We start from the raw sequence: 16660 nt of genomic DNA on the forward strand, positions 1-16660 counted from the left end.
TTTCTATAATTTCATGTTTTATATATACCCCAGTAAATGTATTAAAGAGGAGTGATACAGTTTACAGAAATACCAATGAACCATGTGTCAAGAAGATCTCAATTCAAAAAATAGTGAAAAACAAAATAAACATAGTGGTTTGGCAGAAACTTATGACTCAATATTGTACGATCTTACCTGGCATGATGTTTTTGTAGATGATTTGTACATGCTGATCTCTATCAGGGCGTGTGTGCTCATGCCAGAATCCAACCACATGGCCTAACTCATGAACAACAATCCCGAACTTGTCACAATTTTTACCAATGGATATGGCCTGGGCTCCATTACCACGTTTGCCCACAAATGAGCAACACCTAGATGGGAAAGTTTTAGAATGATTACAACTGATATAATTGACTGGTTGAATAAACAAAATTTAAAGAATATGCATCAGGATTTATATATCTTTTAGGTATCAGTATCTACACATCTAGATATCAGTATCTATACATCTAGATATCAGTATTTATTATACATCTAGATATCAGTATTTATACATCTAGATATCAGTATTTATACATCTAGATATCAGTATCTACACATCTAGATATCAGTATCTACACATTTAGATATCAGTATCTATACATCTAGATATCAGTATCTACACATCTAGATATCAGTATCTATACATCTAGATATCAGTATTTATTATACATCTAGATATCAGTATTTATACATCTAGATATCAGTATCTACACATCTAGATATCAGTATCTACACATCTAGATATCAGTATCTACACATCTAGATATCAGTATCTACACATCTAGATATCAGTATCTACACATCTAGATATCAGTATCTACACATCTAGATATCAGTATCTATACATCTAGATATCAGTATATCAGTATCTATACATCTAGATATCAGTATCTATACATCTAGATATAAGTATCTACACATCTAGATATCAGTATCTACACATCTAGATATCAGTATCTATACATCTAGAGATCAGTATTTATACATCTAGATATCAGTATTTATACATCTAGATATCAGTATCTATACATCTAGACATCAGTATATATACATTTTCATTATAACATGGTTATATTGAACATGCTTATACTGAATTACTGCCACCACCCCCCCCCCCCCCCCCCCCCCCCCCCCCCCCCCCAGTCTAAGAAATTAATAGAAAGAGAAATTGATGAAATAAATCAAAGATATAATGAGCAACAATTCTCCATGATGCTTTACTATAAGCACTTGGTGACTTAAATGTATAAGAATTAGAAACTGACTCAGTCAGACCAAGCTTAATTCATGTATTATGAACTGACTCAGTCAGACCAAGCTTAATTCATGTATTACATGTTCTAGTGCTATGACACAGAATTCATTTAATGTTTGAAATATCTATCATCATATCAATTAGTCAAAACAAGAGTCCCAAAAACAGACAGGCAGATGTCCATGCAGGAACAAACAATCATAATAAACAATTAACGACAATTTCTTGGTCTATACAATGTTAAGCTTCAAATTATTCACCTGGTCCCCCAGGCTCAATGAATATTGTAACTCCAGTAGTTAAAGCATGTCCTCAAAAATGTCTATAATTGTATACCATTAACTCCAGTATTTAAAACATGTCCTCAAAAATGTCTATAATTGTATACCATTAACTCCAGTAGTTAAAACATGTCCTCAAAAATGTCTATAATTGTATACCAGTAACTCCAGTAGTTAAAGCATGTCCTCAAAAATGTCTATAATTGTATACCATTAACTCCAGTAGTTAAAGCATGTCCTCAAAAATGTCTATAATTGTATACCATTAACTGGCGTGGAAAGTGATTAAATTTCTGTCTTGAAAACTTTAACAATCATGCATAAACAGATCAATAAAAATTTAACTTTCTGTGTCTGAGTTTAGAAGGCCTGTATTAATATAAAATAGGTTAATTTTCTAATTAAAGCCACATTGCCTCTAAATTGCTCTCACGTTGTCTCTAAATTCTCTTTCCTGCAATGTGGCAACTGTTTTCATGCTATATATTGTAACACTATTAGGAGTGAGATCATTTCACATGTCTACAGGTCATTAAGAATAATGAATTCAATTTTTTCTCAGATCTGTAAATTTAAAAAAGATGATCAAGAGAACTGAATTTCCTATCATTCTCCTTGATTTAACAGGAGGTTCTCATTTTATTAGCCAGGTTAATCAGGTACTGTTAACACATAATGCATATCATACATCCTGTGGACGAGGTGTCTTTGTTTGATTCTGTCAGATTCAATAGTGGTGGATAAATTAAGGAAAGGCAGGCTATACAGTGGGGGTTTTTTTTTGGGGGGGGGGGGGGGGCAGGGGGGTGTTAATTGTGAGTTCACTGGTGTAATTGATTAGCCTCTAGGTGGAAAACAAAGACATGACTACAATTGTGTGTAAATTACTGTTATTCATGGGGGAAAGGGGTCCATTTTCAATGTTTTACTTCGTATAGTCATAATTGGGAATTCAAATTCTTCACAAGAAATAGAAATGGAACTATATGAGAGAAAATAACAATTTATAGTGACCAAAAAATTCTGGTTCTAGTATGGATTTAGTGAACTGCTATATCACTCTCATAGCATAAACTCAACAAACTGCTATATCACTCTCATAGCATAAACTCAACAGTAATATACAGGTATATATATATACTTTTGGAAAATGGTAAACTTCTGTAACTTTTTTTTAGATCTGCACCTGCTGTTTTTAGTTGGCTTTATTTATTACAGTTTTCAAGGCTAACAACTATTTTCAGGTATTGTGAATTACACAGATGTGCAGATGAGTTCTGTTTAAAGTGATTTAAAGAAAAAAATATAACATGCACCAAAGAAGATCTCTAAAGATTGTTTGCACAAACCACTCTTTTTTTAGAAAGAAATATGGAATATGGTAATATTTCAGTTCAAAACATCAAATGCCTGCATAGAATGGCTCTGTTAATATGATTTGTAGACAAAGCTTATATGTCAAGTATTCTTGTACTTACAATGACTAAAGCCAGTATCAATTCATCATAGAGGTGTTTGTAAGAATCGTGTTTTACTGTAACCATCATTATAGATAGGTGTTTGTAAGAATCGTGTTTTACTGTAACCATCATTATAGATAGGTGTTTGTAATAATAATGTTTTACTGTAACCATCATTATAGATAGGTGTTTGTAATAATAATGTTTTACTGTAACCATCATTTTGCAAAATGAGGGACTTCAGTCACCAAGTAAACATAGAAATGTAAAAAATGCCTTATTTTAATTTTTTTCCAAAGATGCAGATCTCAACAGATGATTACGTTTCTCTTACTGAAATACTAGACTCAGTAGCTTATAACGGCCACAAGAGTAGAGGAATCCAAAATTTTACTTTTTCTAATGGATGATCACTTCAATGTAGTGATTTTAAGTTTCTCAAACCACAGGCAATTATATCGCTTGGGTTTGAATTTACTATTTAATGGTAAATTCGAACCCAAGCAATATAATTGCCTGTGATTCAAGCTTTAACCACTTTTATAAATACTTTTATAAATACAAATGCTATGAATTGCCAAAATATTTTGAGACTAATACTGTCTACTGTCAAAAATTCATATATTTTGACCCACGGAGTTACACAAAAGCTGCTTAACTCTTGCATTTCTACAGAGTTAACTAAAATTCAGTTATCTGTAAAGTCTTAACTAACTTTGGCAAAAATAGAACTAAATATCTGTGACAAAATGCTGTAATGTTTTTTGTTGTTGTTTTTTTCCTTTTACATATTGTATATTCCAGCCTTACCCACATGGTCTCTCTGTGAAGACAATATAATTTTTGTGCGCAGGTTGCCTTTCTACAAAAGATATGCAGGTGTAATTCTCCCAATGTCTCATGGCAAGCTTAAACAAGGCTTTGTGTTGACCTGAAACAACCAGAGAGCATTGGTAAGTTCAAACAATATTAAACAAAACAAAACACATACGCTGCAACTACCTTTCAAAAACAGAGTCTAGTTACAGAGCCTATTGTTGTCTTAAACACAGCAAAGTAGTGACCATTATTGCAACAGCTTTTAAGCAGTGTGACTCTCTATTGCAATATTATACTGCTACAGTACTGCCATAATGATGACTGGTCATTGTTTCTATTAAGGTCATGCTGTGAGACCTATACTATAATCCTCACTCAGAATGTGTAAGATTGACATTGAATCCTCACTCAGAATGTGCAAGATTGACATTGACTATAATCCTCACTCAGAATGTGTAAGATTGACATTAAATCCTCACTCAGAATGTGCACGATTGACATTGACTATAATCCTCACTCAGAATGTGCAAGATTGACATTGACTATAATCCTCACTCAGAATGTGCACGATTGACATTGACTATAATCCTCACTCAGAATGTGCAAGATTGACATTGACTATAATCCTCACTCAGAATGTGCAAGATTGACATTGAATTGCAGTTGCAAGTAATAAGTGACTTATGATGTTGTATATGATTTGACATTGCCTTTGAAATGCACACAAATGGTGACCAGTGTGTGTATATTTTTCACATGGCTAGAGCTAGTGAAATCTTAACAGAAGCATAGCATAACTAATTACTGTAAAGGGCTAAAATTTCGTCATTTTTATCATTCGGTATTTTGTTTAAATTTCGTGGAAAAACCCTTTGAATAGTCCTTGTTTATACTTACAAACATTTTGAACAGTACTTTGCAATGGTTTTATTTTCGTGATCGTTAATATAATTGTGAATATAGCAAAAATAAAACCCAAGTGGATATTTCCCCCTTTACAGTATCTCCAATGATTGGAAAAGTTTTATAGAACTGTATTTCTTCAAGATGATGACTGATGCTTATATTTTATTCTGTTTACTTTTTTTAGTAAAGGTACATACATACTAATAATCAAAATCAATTTGTTTCCAATCTAACATGGTTAATGTATCTATAATGGCACTGGGTTAAAGACAAAAAAAAAATTTTAATCATTGACCAAAATATTGGTCTCAACTACTTATATCATGAATTATAAAACTGAAATACGAGTATAGGGGTATAAAAATACATTGGACAAAACAAGAACTGTAAAATCATGCAGATTTAGAAGTTTTTGATTAAGCAATCCTTCTGCTACAAAATATAGTCCCTGCAAAACTCTTTCAAAATTTGAATTGACAAAAATTTTCAACTGATTGGAGTTAAGTAATATATGGATAATATGTTCGGACCAATGGGATCAGTATATTTAACCAGTACATACAATGGGATCAGTATATTGAACCAGTACATACAATGGGATCAGTATATTGAACTGGTACATACAATGGGATCAGTATATTGAACCGGTACATACAATGGAATCAGTATATTGAACTGGTACATACAATGGGATCAGTATATTGAACCGGTACATACAATGGGATCAGTATATTGAACCGGTACATACAATGGGATCAGTATATTGAACCGGTACATACAATGGGATCAGTATATTGAACCGGTACATACAATGGGATCAGTATATTGAACCGGTACATATAATGGGATCAGTACATTTAACCGGTACATACAATGGGATCAGTACATTGAACCAGTACATACAATGGGATCAGTATATTTAACCAGTACATACAATGGGATCAGTACATTTAACCAGTACATACAATGGGATCAGTACATTTAACCAGTACATACAATGGGATCAGTATATTGAACCAGTACATACAATGTTGAAGCATCCTGCATAGTTGTGCTCAAAAGCTGAAGAGCTAACTTCCTTAAGAACATTGCTCAAAATCACAGAAGTTAATAAATATACATGTATGTACCAAAATTGGTACATTTCAAATGATTATTTTATACTTTCATGTTAAATGTTAAAATGTTGCAGTGACCTACAAACTATAATCAACAAATGTGTTTAAGGTGTTGTCTTGTTTGTAGTGTTTCAAGCTAGAAATATCGAAATATTTAATACCTTAATTTCTTACGACTCACTGGATAACCATTTATCTAATGAAGGGTCTATATCAAACTCAGGTGTCAAATATAGCTCAGACACTGAGAGCTCTAGCAGTCCTGTCAAAGGTTGCAGTTACAAAATATTGGGAAATATCTCCTGCAAAACCAATAAGTGCATTTATCCTATCAGTTGAGATGTCTGCCAGAAGCAGTATGTAGGAGAAACAGCAGACTTCCACAAACAGGTCAACAACCACCAGTCCTCTGTCAAAACCATGAAAGATTTGCCAGTATCTCCACATTTCAATGACAGCTAGTAATCACCGATGGGAGGACATGACAATTGTGGGTATTGACATGATGACCCAAGTTGGTCAGATACTGCAAGAAACCAAAAGGGAAAATTCTGCACAGATCAACAAACCCACTGACTTCATAAGGGTGAATACATGGACTAAACCTTTCCCAGATTTTGAAATAGCTTCTCATTTGATCATGTCCTCAGCGCTACAGCCATATTTTTGACTTCATTTCTTGTTTATTAGTCTCACATGTTAGTTTACTAGATGATATACTGGTTTATAGGAATGCATGCTAGTCTAGTTTTCCAACATTTTGCATGCACCTAGCTTCTATGGCAGAATAATCCACCAGTCGGGTTTTGGCCATTATCAGGAAAAACCAAAACCCCCAGTGGCTTCAATATAAGTGGAGTAGACTGTAGATGGATTCTGGATTACAAAGAGAATGATAAATGTTCAGGGTGCTGATTTCAAAACCAAGGAAATGTATTTTGTCTAAACCTTCAGACTTTATGTGTGTTCTACTATCGTTGAAAGGTTTATCAGTTGAAATCAACACTGGCATCTTGTTAACAAGAATAAAACACAACATGGGATAATTCAATCTTTCTCTTTTGACGTCTACTGACAGGAGAAATTTAGAATGTAAGATTTAGGACTGGGAAGTCAGAGTACATTTTTCAGCAGATACTTGCACACACTAATTGGCCTTATCTTTCCTTCAAAAACCTCCAATGAATTTTATAAAGATTAGTTACAAGACAAAGTTTTTCAAGTTTCTCGAGTGAAATCATTCATAGATTTTAATAGTGATCACTAGAACTACGATACACAACAAGATATGATTATAATCTACCCGCGATTATAAAGTCTCCCAAACAAAGTACTGGCTGTATAAAAGTGGCTTTTTCTGAGTATTACTATTTTCCTCCATTGACAAAATGACTTCATTTAAAAATCTAGATCATGCAGACTTTGATTTTGAAATTTTTCAAAAAATCCTCTTTTTTTCCCTTCAGTGAAGCTGGTGTCACTTAACCTTGATCCTAGTTTGTAAGTCCAAACATCCTCTCATCATTTTTGATGATCTAATGTCTATATCAGTCCCAATTCTAAAGTTATACAAGTTTTTATAATCAAGGTCACTACATCCTTATATCATTTCTGAAAATTCCATGTCTGTATACATCCCAGTTCTTAAGTTATACCAGATCAGGTCAGAGGTCAGAGATCAAGGTCACTGAGTCACTTGGCCTTAATATCAATTTGTAGATCCCATCATCCTTTTAATATTTCTGAAGATTCTATCCCTTTATCTGACCTAGTTCTTAAAGTAATACTAAGTTTATGATCTAATGTCATATGCCAAGGTCACTGGACTCACTTGACCTTTGATACTAGTTTGTAGATCTTATCATCCTCTTATCATTATCTCTATCAATTCCAGTTCTAAAATTATATAACAGTGCTTCCCAAGGTCTTCTGGTACTTACTGCACATTTGGTCCAGTAATGGTTGAGATATTACTGGACCAAATCACATTTTACCAGACCAAAATTTTATATGCAAATTAATCCCCTATTGTGGCCCCATCCTATCCTTGGGGGCCATGGTTTTGACAAACTTGAATTTACACTATATCAGGAAGCTTAAAATATCATGTAAATTTGAACTTTCTGGCCCAGTTTTTATTGAGAAGAAGATTCTTAAAGATGTCCCCTATATATTCCCATGTAAACCTTTGACCCCCCTATTGTCGCCCTACCCTACCCCCGGGGGAGCCATGATTTTAACAAAATGTCAAGAAGCTTTCGTGTAAATTTGAACTTTCTGGCCCAGAATGGCATCGGCGACGTACTTTATTAGCCCAAGTAAACTTTACCAACCCGTGTTCAACACTAGTCTAGTGTTATGAAATACACGGGTTTTTTATAAACTCGAGCAATCCGCGTAACTCAAATGCAAATTGTTCAATCAAATGTGCCCATGTTGTTCAAGTACTTCTTGATCAAAGTATAGTTTAAACGCTTTATTTACGTGTTATTTATTACCTAATTCAAACGCTTCAAAGACGTCTGTAGTTTCATGGGATATTGCTCAATTGTATTATCACCCTCTCAGGGGAATTGAAGATGATTGCAAGTTTGATAAATATGTGAGTTAAATCTAAACACGTTTTCTGTTTGCAATGACTAAAGAACAGAATAAATTTTGGGACATGCTGCTAAAAATTGAAAATTTCATTGGAAAAAAAATTATCGGACACTTGGTCCGGCCAACAACTGATATTGATTGGACCAAAACAAAAATTACCGGACATTTGCCAATGTCCGACGGACCTTCGGAATCACTGATATAAACTGTATGTTCAAGGTCAAGGTCACTGGAGTCATTTGACCTTGATACTAATTTGCAGATCTCATCATCCTTCCATCATTTCTGAAGACACCATATCCCTATCAGACCTGGCTCTTAAGAAATACCAATTTTATGTTCTAAGGTCAGAGGTCATTGGACTCACTTGACTTGATACTAGTTTGTAGATCTTATCTCTGAAGGTTCCATGTCTCTATCAATTCCAGTTCTAAAGGTATATGAGTTTATATGTTCAAGGCCAAGGTCACTGGAGTCACTTGACCTTGATACTAGTTTGTAGGTCCTGTAATTTTCTTGCCATTTCTGAAGATCCCATGTCGCTATTAGTCCCGGTTTTAAAGTTATACCAGTTCTAATGTTCATGGTCAGAGGTCAAGGTCACTGATGTCACTTGACCTTGATACCAATTTGTAGACCCCAGGGCTCTATCCATCATATTTGTCAAGTTATATCAGTTGAAATTTGGAATTATTTTTTTCTATGTTACCTGACACCCCCCCCCCCCCCCCCCCCCCCCCCCCAATGTACCCTAACCCCCTTCAATCTGAAAGCAGAAACATTTCTGCACATCTCATTACATTGGCCTATCATATCCTTGAATATCTATTACTTTCATTGACTGGTTACGGAGAATAGTGTTGAAGAGTTTTAGGCGTGAGAAAGAAGCGGAAGAAGAAGCGAAAGAATGATAAGAACCAAGCAAACACAATAAGTCTCCAAACGTTGTTAAACAAGAACTACCCTAACAGGACTATTGCTCTGGAAAATAATTTACACTTCATTCCCAAAATTTACCATAGGAACTGTATAGGAATCTTTTCATATAAATTTTGTAATGCAAGTTAACAAAAAGGAACAAGAGGCCCATGGGCCTTAGCCGTCACCTGAGTATGCATAGTTTTGGGCTTCAGAAATCATTGTGTAACCTCCGTACCTGTTATACTTCTCTATACTTTGTACTAGATGATAGATTTACTGGTTTAACTATCACATACAATTTAAAACTTACAATCATTTTTAGATGACATATCACAACAAACTACAGTTTTCTGTTTGAGTTCTAAAACTCTAAATATTCAGTACATTTAGCAGAAAACATAACGCTCAAAAAGATGAATAGAGTTTGTGTACTTGATGTACAGGAATAAAAAGGAAATTTTGGAAGTTAATGCATTTGTCAACAAATGATCAATACAGTCCTATTCTGGGACCAGAAATTACTCCTTAATCATCAGGCATGAATTTCACAATTTTGGTATAAAGGGCCAGTTGCTTAGTATAATAATGCAAACAGTTTTTCTGCTGGGTGTCCAGAAATATAAAAGATCTTTGATGAAATATAATGCATTTTCAATGTGATCAACTTTTCCCCAACTTGGCCTCAATCCAGGTAGGCTCCATGGATTTCAGATGTTTGGTTTAGTGATGAGGGCTTTTTGCATACTCAATATTATATTCAAACAAACAGTTTGACTACTACATGTAGATGTTAAGAAGTGAAGACAATTTTCAAATATAACGCATCTTCAATATATGACCAACTTAGCCCTACCTAGGGCCTAAACCCAAGGCAAATGATTTTTAGTTTTCAAAGAGGGCTCATTGCTCATTATAATCATGCAAACAGTTTGCCTGTTTGATGTCCAAAACATACTGCATTTTCAACATTTGATCAACTAAACCTCACCTCTGAACCCAGGGGTCATAAATTTCACATTGCTCATAAAAATCTCACAATTTGTCTGCTTGATGTCCAGCAGTAAAGAAGATTTTCAATTGCATTTTCAATTATACATATTGCATATGACCAATCTAGCCCTCGTGATGGGCAATCGGACCAAAAACCATAATCAATTATCGGTAATAATCAAACACACGTAATCAATTATAATCAGAATTGTCATTTAAGTGGTTTTTCCTTCTTCTTACAATAGACAACTGAATCATTAAACATACAGAAACAACATCTGAATTCTTCTTTTTTTTCTTTATCAGAATTTCAATATATCAAGTAAGGCCAATTCAACTTAATTGATAGATTATCATCCCCGCCCGCCCCTCAAAAATTGGCCCGCCCCGATTTTTTTTATCTTGCGAAACTTGCAATTTCCAGAATATTTTCATGTCCGACTCTGGTATTTACACTTCTTGTTTACATTTCCGGTATAGGAACATGAAAAGCCACGTGAAGAAAATATATTTATATGGTTTTCTTAATTCCTCGCGTTCTTTCAGATGTAAATCTTGAAGATGTTAGGTATATTTTTGTTATAATCCTTAAATTAAAGCTTAACCTGGAATTAGTGTATGAAAATAGCATAGATTGATATCCATCTGCCATTAAATGATACGGATCTGTTGAAAAAAAACAACTTGTTTGTCGTTAATATTTTTCTCTAAAAATAAAGAAAATAAATAAAATCCTCCCACCCGCCCCATACTTTTTGCTGACCCTGGATGATAATCTACTAATTAAGTTGAATTGGCCTAATGGAATTTATTTATAATCACAAAGTCTCAAAGACATCAGAGACAGACTCCTTTATCTGACTGTTGAATGTTGTTGTTACCGTCCTTCATTTATCCCGCCATTTTGGTTTTTTTAAAATCAGGTTTGATATACAGAAAATAATATCTCAACAAAATTGAAGTGATTTCCGGATTTGATTTTTTTGGTTAACGATGACGGTGGCTTTTATTTTGTAATCGATTAGTAGCATCATAGATTTCTGAACGACCGACAATCGATCATTGGCGATAATCATTTCATCACTATCTAGCCCCACTCTGGTACCTGAACCCTAGGGTCATGAATTTAACAATTTTGGTATATGCTCAATGACCATTTAATCATGCAAACATTTTGCCTCCTTAATGTCCAGAAATAAAGAAGATTTTCTAAGATGAAAAGGTGAAGATAATGAACAGTGATCAATCTCATAACTCCTATTACAAATACAAAATTAAAAGTTGGACAAATACGGACCCCTGGATATACCAGAGGTGGGACCTGGGCCGGGATTCATAAAGATGTTTAAGTTATGCTTAAGTATAAGAAATTTTTTAAATCAATAAAAACTACTTAAGTAACGCTAAGAATGAGTTTTTATCTTAAGTTTTATTCATAAAACAACTTAATTCTTAGAAAATTCTTAAACAATTCTTAAAAGTAAGTGTAGTCTGTAGCAGACTTAAGTTTTCAGAATTTCTTAAGTTCACAAATAAAATGGCTGCCAACATAGTTCACAGAAGGAATTTTAGAGAGAGAGAAAACTGTTTACGGCAGTACAGTGATCGTGAACTAATCGAACGTTTTCGCCTTGATTCAGGTGGAATCCTTTTTGTGGAATCACTTATTCGTGATCAAATATCTAGTGGCTCTCGGCGTAATATGGCATTATCCTCTCTCCAGAAAGTTCTTCTTACTTTGAGGTTTCTAGCTACGGGCAAAATGCAGCTGTGCAACGGCGATGACATGGGTGTTTCTCAGCCAACTGTCTCACGGGCCATTACCGTAACACTGGCAAGCCTTACCTCCCCTCTTATGATCAGTCGGTTTGTACAATTTCCATCTAGCGCAGCAGAAATTAGAAGAAACCAAGAGTCTTTTCACGCAATCGCGGGCTTCCCAGGGATAGTAGGCGCCATCGATGGTACCCACATTCAAATAATTGCACCACACGAATATGAAAATGAATATGTCAATAGACATAACTACCACAGTATTAACACACAAGTTGTTTTTGATGCAAAATATAGAATCATTGATGTTGTTGCTAAATGGCCAGGCTCCACTCACGATTCCCGAATCCTTAACGAAAGTGGTTTGAGAGTCCTGTTCGAAAATAATCACATCCCCATTCACACACATTTACTTGGCGACAGCGGATATCCCTCCAAACGTTGGTTATTGACTCCTTTTCTGAGACCAAACCAACCATCGCAGTTGAATTACAACAGGTAAAGATTTAAAATCTTCTTTCATACACATGCCACATGCACACCTTTCAATATTTTAAATAAACATGATAAACAAGTCTTTGCTTTTTTCACATCCATATTTCCCTCTTGGTATTAATAAAGTCTGATTGGTGTAAAATTAGTTCGAAACTTAAGCGCCCCCTATTTGAGAAAAAATCGGGTGGATCCAACAGTTTCTAAATGGAGGGGTGTAAACATGAAACTAAATAAAAACCAATTCAATATTTGGTTTTAATACTATTAGTAGTATTAGTATTATTATTCCAATTTACATTTATTGTAAATTTTCTCCTCTTTCTTGCATGTATTGTTTAAAAAATGGGGCGGGGGACAAAATAAGAATGTAAAAGTGTTTCAACATATAAATTATAAAATATATATACTGGCACTTTCATGAATTGAAATCAAATGCAGATACTGCATCATGGATATGGATAATATTAGTTAGGTAACGTCAAATTCAAAATATAATGTCACATAAATGTGATGTAAACAGCTGTCAATTCTTTAGACTGTGCAATTTCAGCTTTGACTCTTTTTGATTATTGCAATTCTTAGAATTTAAATTCCTTTTCTTGCATGTAATCTATAAAATAATAAAATATATATCTACTTTGATTGTTATATTTCACTGACATGTAAATAAAGGGTACATTATTAATTATTTTGTAAATAAAAGGGGGAGGGGTGGTACATGTCACATGCACCTGACTATCACATACTCAGGTAACACAGTACCAGAATATATATTGATATATTGAGGTTAAAGTGGGCCCTAATTTCCCCCTCAGGATATGCTTGTTCTCTTCTACTAACGAAGCCAAGGCAAGCGTTTCATCAGAATTCCAATTAGGCTTTCTTTTCGTCTGCTTGGACTCCATGATGTTGTTGTTGACATCACTGTCCTCAACTTTTTACCTCTTTTGCTGGAAAGTGCGGTAAAAATTCCGGGAAATCGTTCGCGTTGCCATAGAATTTCTACTTAAGTGTTTCATTTTTCTAAGATTGAAACTTAGTTAAGAATTATGCTTAACATTTTTATGAATTAATACTTAAGTATTTTTCTTAGCTAAGAATATTTTTACTACTTAAGTATGAGATCTAAGAATTTTCTTAGAATCTTTATGAATCCCGGCCCAGGTGCCTAAGAGGAGTAGGCATCCCCTGTCAACTGGTCACATCCGCCGTGAGCCTTATATCTTGATCAGGCACATGAAGTAATCCGTAGTCAAAATCAGTGCGTAAAGAACAACCTAATGATTGGTATGAAACACGTCAGACAGCATTTGACCCAATGACAGGTTGTATTGGCAAACTAGATCATTATAATGACCATAGAATTTGCAAAATGCCGACTTTAAACAAGACTGTTGAAACCCTTGTAACACCAATTTGTTCAGTAGCTGCCTTGATTTAAAACTGATCATATGCAGAACAAGCTCTTGCATATCAAATCAGTTGAGAGACATCTGCATGCAGGTGATAATGGAATATTGCTACATATGGGAAGTTGAAGATGGAGAAGCTGAAGTCATCCCATTTATCATAAAGTGGAGTTGTTAGTTTGCAATTAACATCTATGTTAAATAAAATATCTAAGTACAAAGCAGATGTGGAAGACTGTGGTGTCTTTAATTTCAAGTTCACTGGGATATATCGAATCAACATATGAATGAAAATAATTATTGTTAATAGATAACACTGTTGATATACGTTAATGTCAAATTAAAGGCCACAGCATGAGATTTTTTCTTCTCATGTAGAAGCTTTTGAATAAATTCTGCCTCATAAGAATATAAAAACAGGTCAGCTAACAAAAGAGTACATTCAAGCCCATGAGAATTCTAACACTGTTAATGCGTTTCAATACATGACCAACTTAGCTCCACCCTGGAGCATGAACCTTAAACCCAGGTCACAGTTTTGGTACAGGGTTTGACACCAGCGGCCGGAGTCCATCAATTGGGATGGTACATCTGATATCCTAGGTGAATCACTTAAATTTTTTTCAATAAAAGAAATCAAAATGCTAATAGTCTTTGTTATTTGTTTTCACCAGAAATCAATCCATAGATAATAAATACCTTTTTTACGGGAAATACATGTAATATGGTAAAACTTAATAAAAATATTGTGGCTGGAAGTTAATAACAGAAAAAAAAATGTTACGAAACAATGATTGGGCATTGCATTGGAAAAACTAAAACCAGGGGTGAAGATAAAGACACTGAAGAGGTATGAAGCAAAAAGAGGTGTAGATCGTTTCAGTAGTCATGGCTACCTGTATGTTCTCGGCTGATTAGCAAGGCTGCCACAGGAGTAATGAAATGCAGCATGTGCTGCAAGTACATGTATACTTCAATTAATTGAATGAATTATAAATACAAATTGTTTATTTTTTTATTCAATCAAAGTAATGACTGATAACAATGCAGACACTAGAGTTTGAGAAGGTCCACTTAAACTTTTTTACCAGTGGACCTGTGGTCCTGTTACTGTTGAACCCTGTGGTATAGGGCTCATTGTTCGGAAGTAATTAAAAGAAGATTTTCTACGATATAATGCATATTCAGTATACATGATCAACTTAGCCTCACCCTGTGGCATGAAACCTGAACCCAAGGGTCATGAATTAAATGGTTTTGGTCAAGGGCTCACTGCATATTATAATCATGTCAATAGATTGGCTGCTTGATATCCATGAGTGAAGAAGATTTTTTAAAATTATATAAATTTTGATGGTTTTGGCCACACCCCTCAGGCCTCAGAGAGAGATGGAGACCATGAAATTACAATTTTTGTTCCCCTTTACCCATATATATTATATACCAAAATTGTTTGCCATTCCAGAGAAGAAATTTTACAAACAACGCACGATGATGGATGAAAACAGACAGCAATACATCACCCGAGTAACTCAGGTGACTCAAAAATGTGGCTCATGATCCTCAACCAAGTCCTGGTCACGATCCTCAACCAAGTCCTGGTCACAAGCAACATGTGTATAAAGTACAAGAAACTTCTACAATTCATGCATTACAAAATTATGGCCCTAACAAATTCTAGAGGTAGACATACTGCCAAATCATTTTCCTTATGGCAAAAAGAGGACAGACTGCCATAATGTGACTTGTCAATGGTTACTTGTATTCATTGTAAATTATGCTTACCACTAAAGTTAGCCTCAATTTCATATGGAATGACTCCATAATCCCACAACCTTTCTGGTCTTGCGGTCGCTGCTCTCTTCGTCCTTGTAACCTTATCATTCTTTAAACCTCTTTTTAACTTTGATAGTCTTTGCTTTTTCCTGAGTCTTTTTTGTTTTTTTAATAGTCTCTTCTGCCTTCTGTCTTCTTTTCTCTTCAGTCTTTCCTCCTTTCTTTGCTTTCGTCTTAATTCTCTGCATATTTTATCACTACAAATAAGATCACTACAAATAAGATCTACTTTTATTACTTCCAACCTCAAGGTTCTTCGCAAGTCAAACCAACTTAATTTTTTTAAAAAGTTTTAATCAAGTTTCGTACCTTCTGGAACAATTTAGAATTAAATGGTCTACCTAAGAAATATAAATAACACTTTTCAGTGAACATGACGTTATGAACTGCATTGCTCTGCTGGTATATTCCCTGACGCACATTAGCAGTCATCATGGAATACATGCCAACAGAGCATGACGCACATTAGCAGTCATCATGGAATACATGCCAGCAGAGCATGACGCACATTAGCAATCATCATGGAATACATGCCAACAGAGCATGACGCACATTAGCAGTCATCATGGAATACATGCCAGCAGAGCATGACGCACATTAGCAATCATCATGGAATACATGCCAGCAGAGCATGACGCACATTAGCAGTCATGGAATACATGCCAGCAGAGCATGACGCACATTATTTAGCAATCATGGAATACATGCCAGCAGAGCATGACGCACATTAGCAGTCATGGAATACATGCCAGCAGAGCATGACGCACAT

At 34.7% G+C, this 16660-nt stretch overlaps 1 protein-coding gene across 1 annotated transcript in view; it reads right to left on the reverse strand.

Annotated features, from left to right (window-relative positions):
- The window catches only part of LOC125671423 (tolloid-like protein 1), a 56343-nt gene that overhangs the window by 25437 nt on the left and 14246 nt on the right, over nt 1-16660 (reverse strand). Inside the window, exons 3-5 of the mRNA XM_048907162.2 lie at nt 15841-16088; nt 3834-3954; nt 178-356 (exon numbers count right to left, since the gene is read on the reverse strand). Coding sequence (XP_048763119.2) covers nt 178-356; nt 3834-3954; nt 15841-16088 — 548 coding nt within the window. The remainder of the gene's footprint in view (nt 1-177; nt 357-3833; nt 3955-15840; nt 16089-16660) is intronic.

This window comes from Ostrea edulis, chromosome 4 (assembly GCF_947568905.1).
Source record: "Ostrea edulis chromosome 4, xbOstEdul1.1, whole genome shotgun sequence".
Lineage (NCBI taxonomy): Eukaryota > Metazoa > Mollusca > Bivalvia > Ostreida > Ostreidae > Ostrea > Ostrea edulis.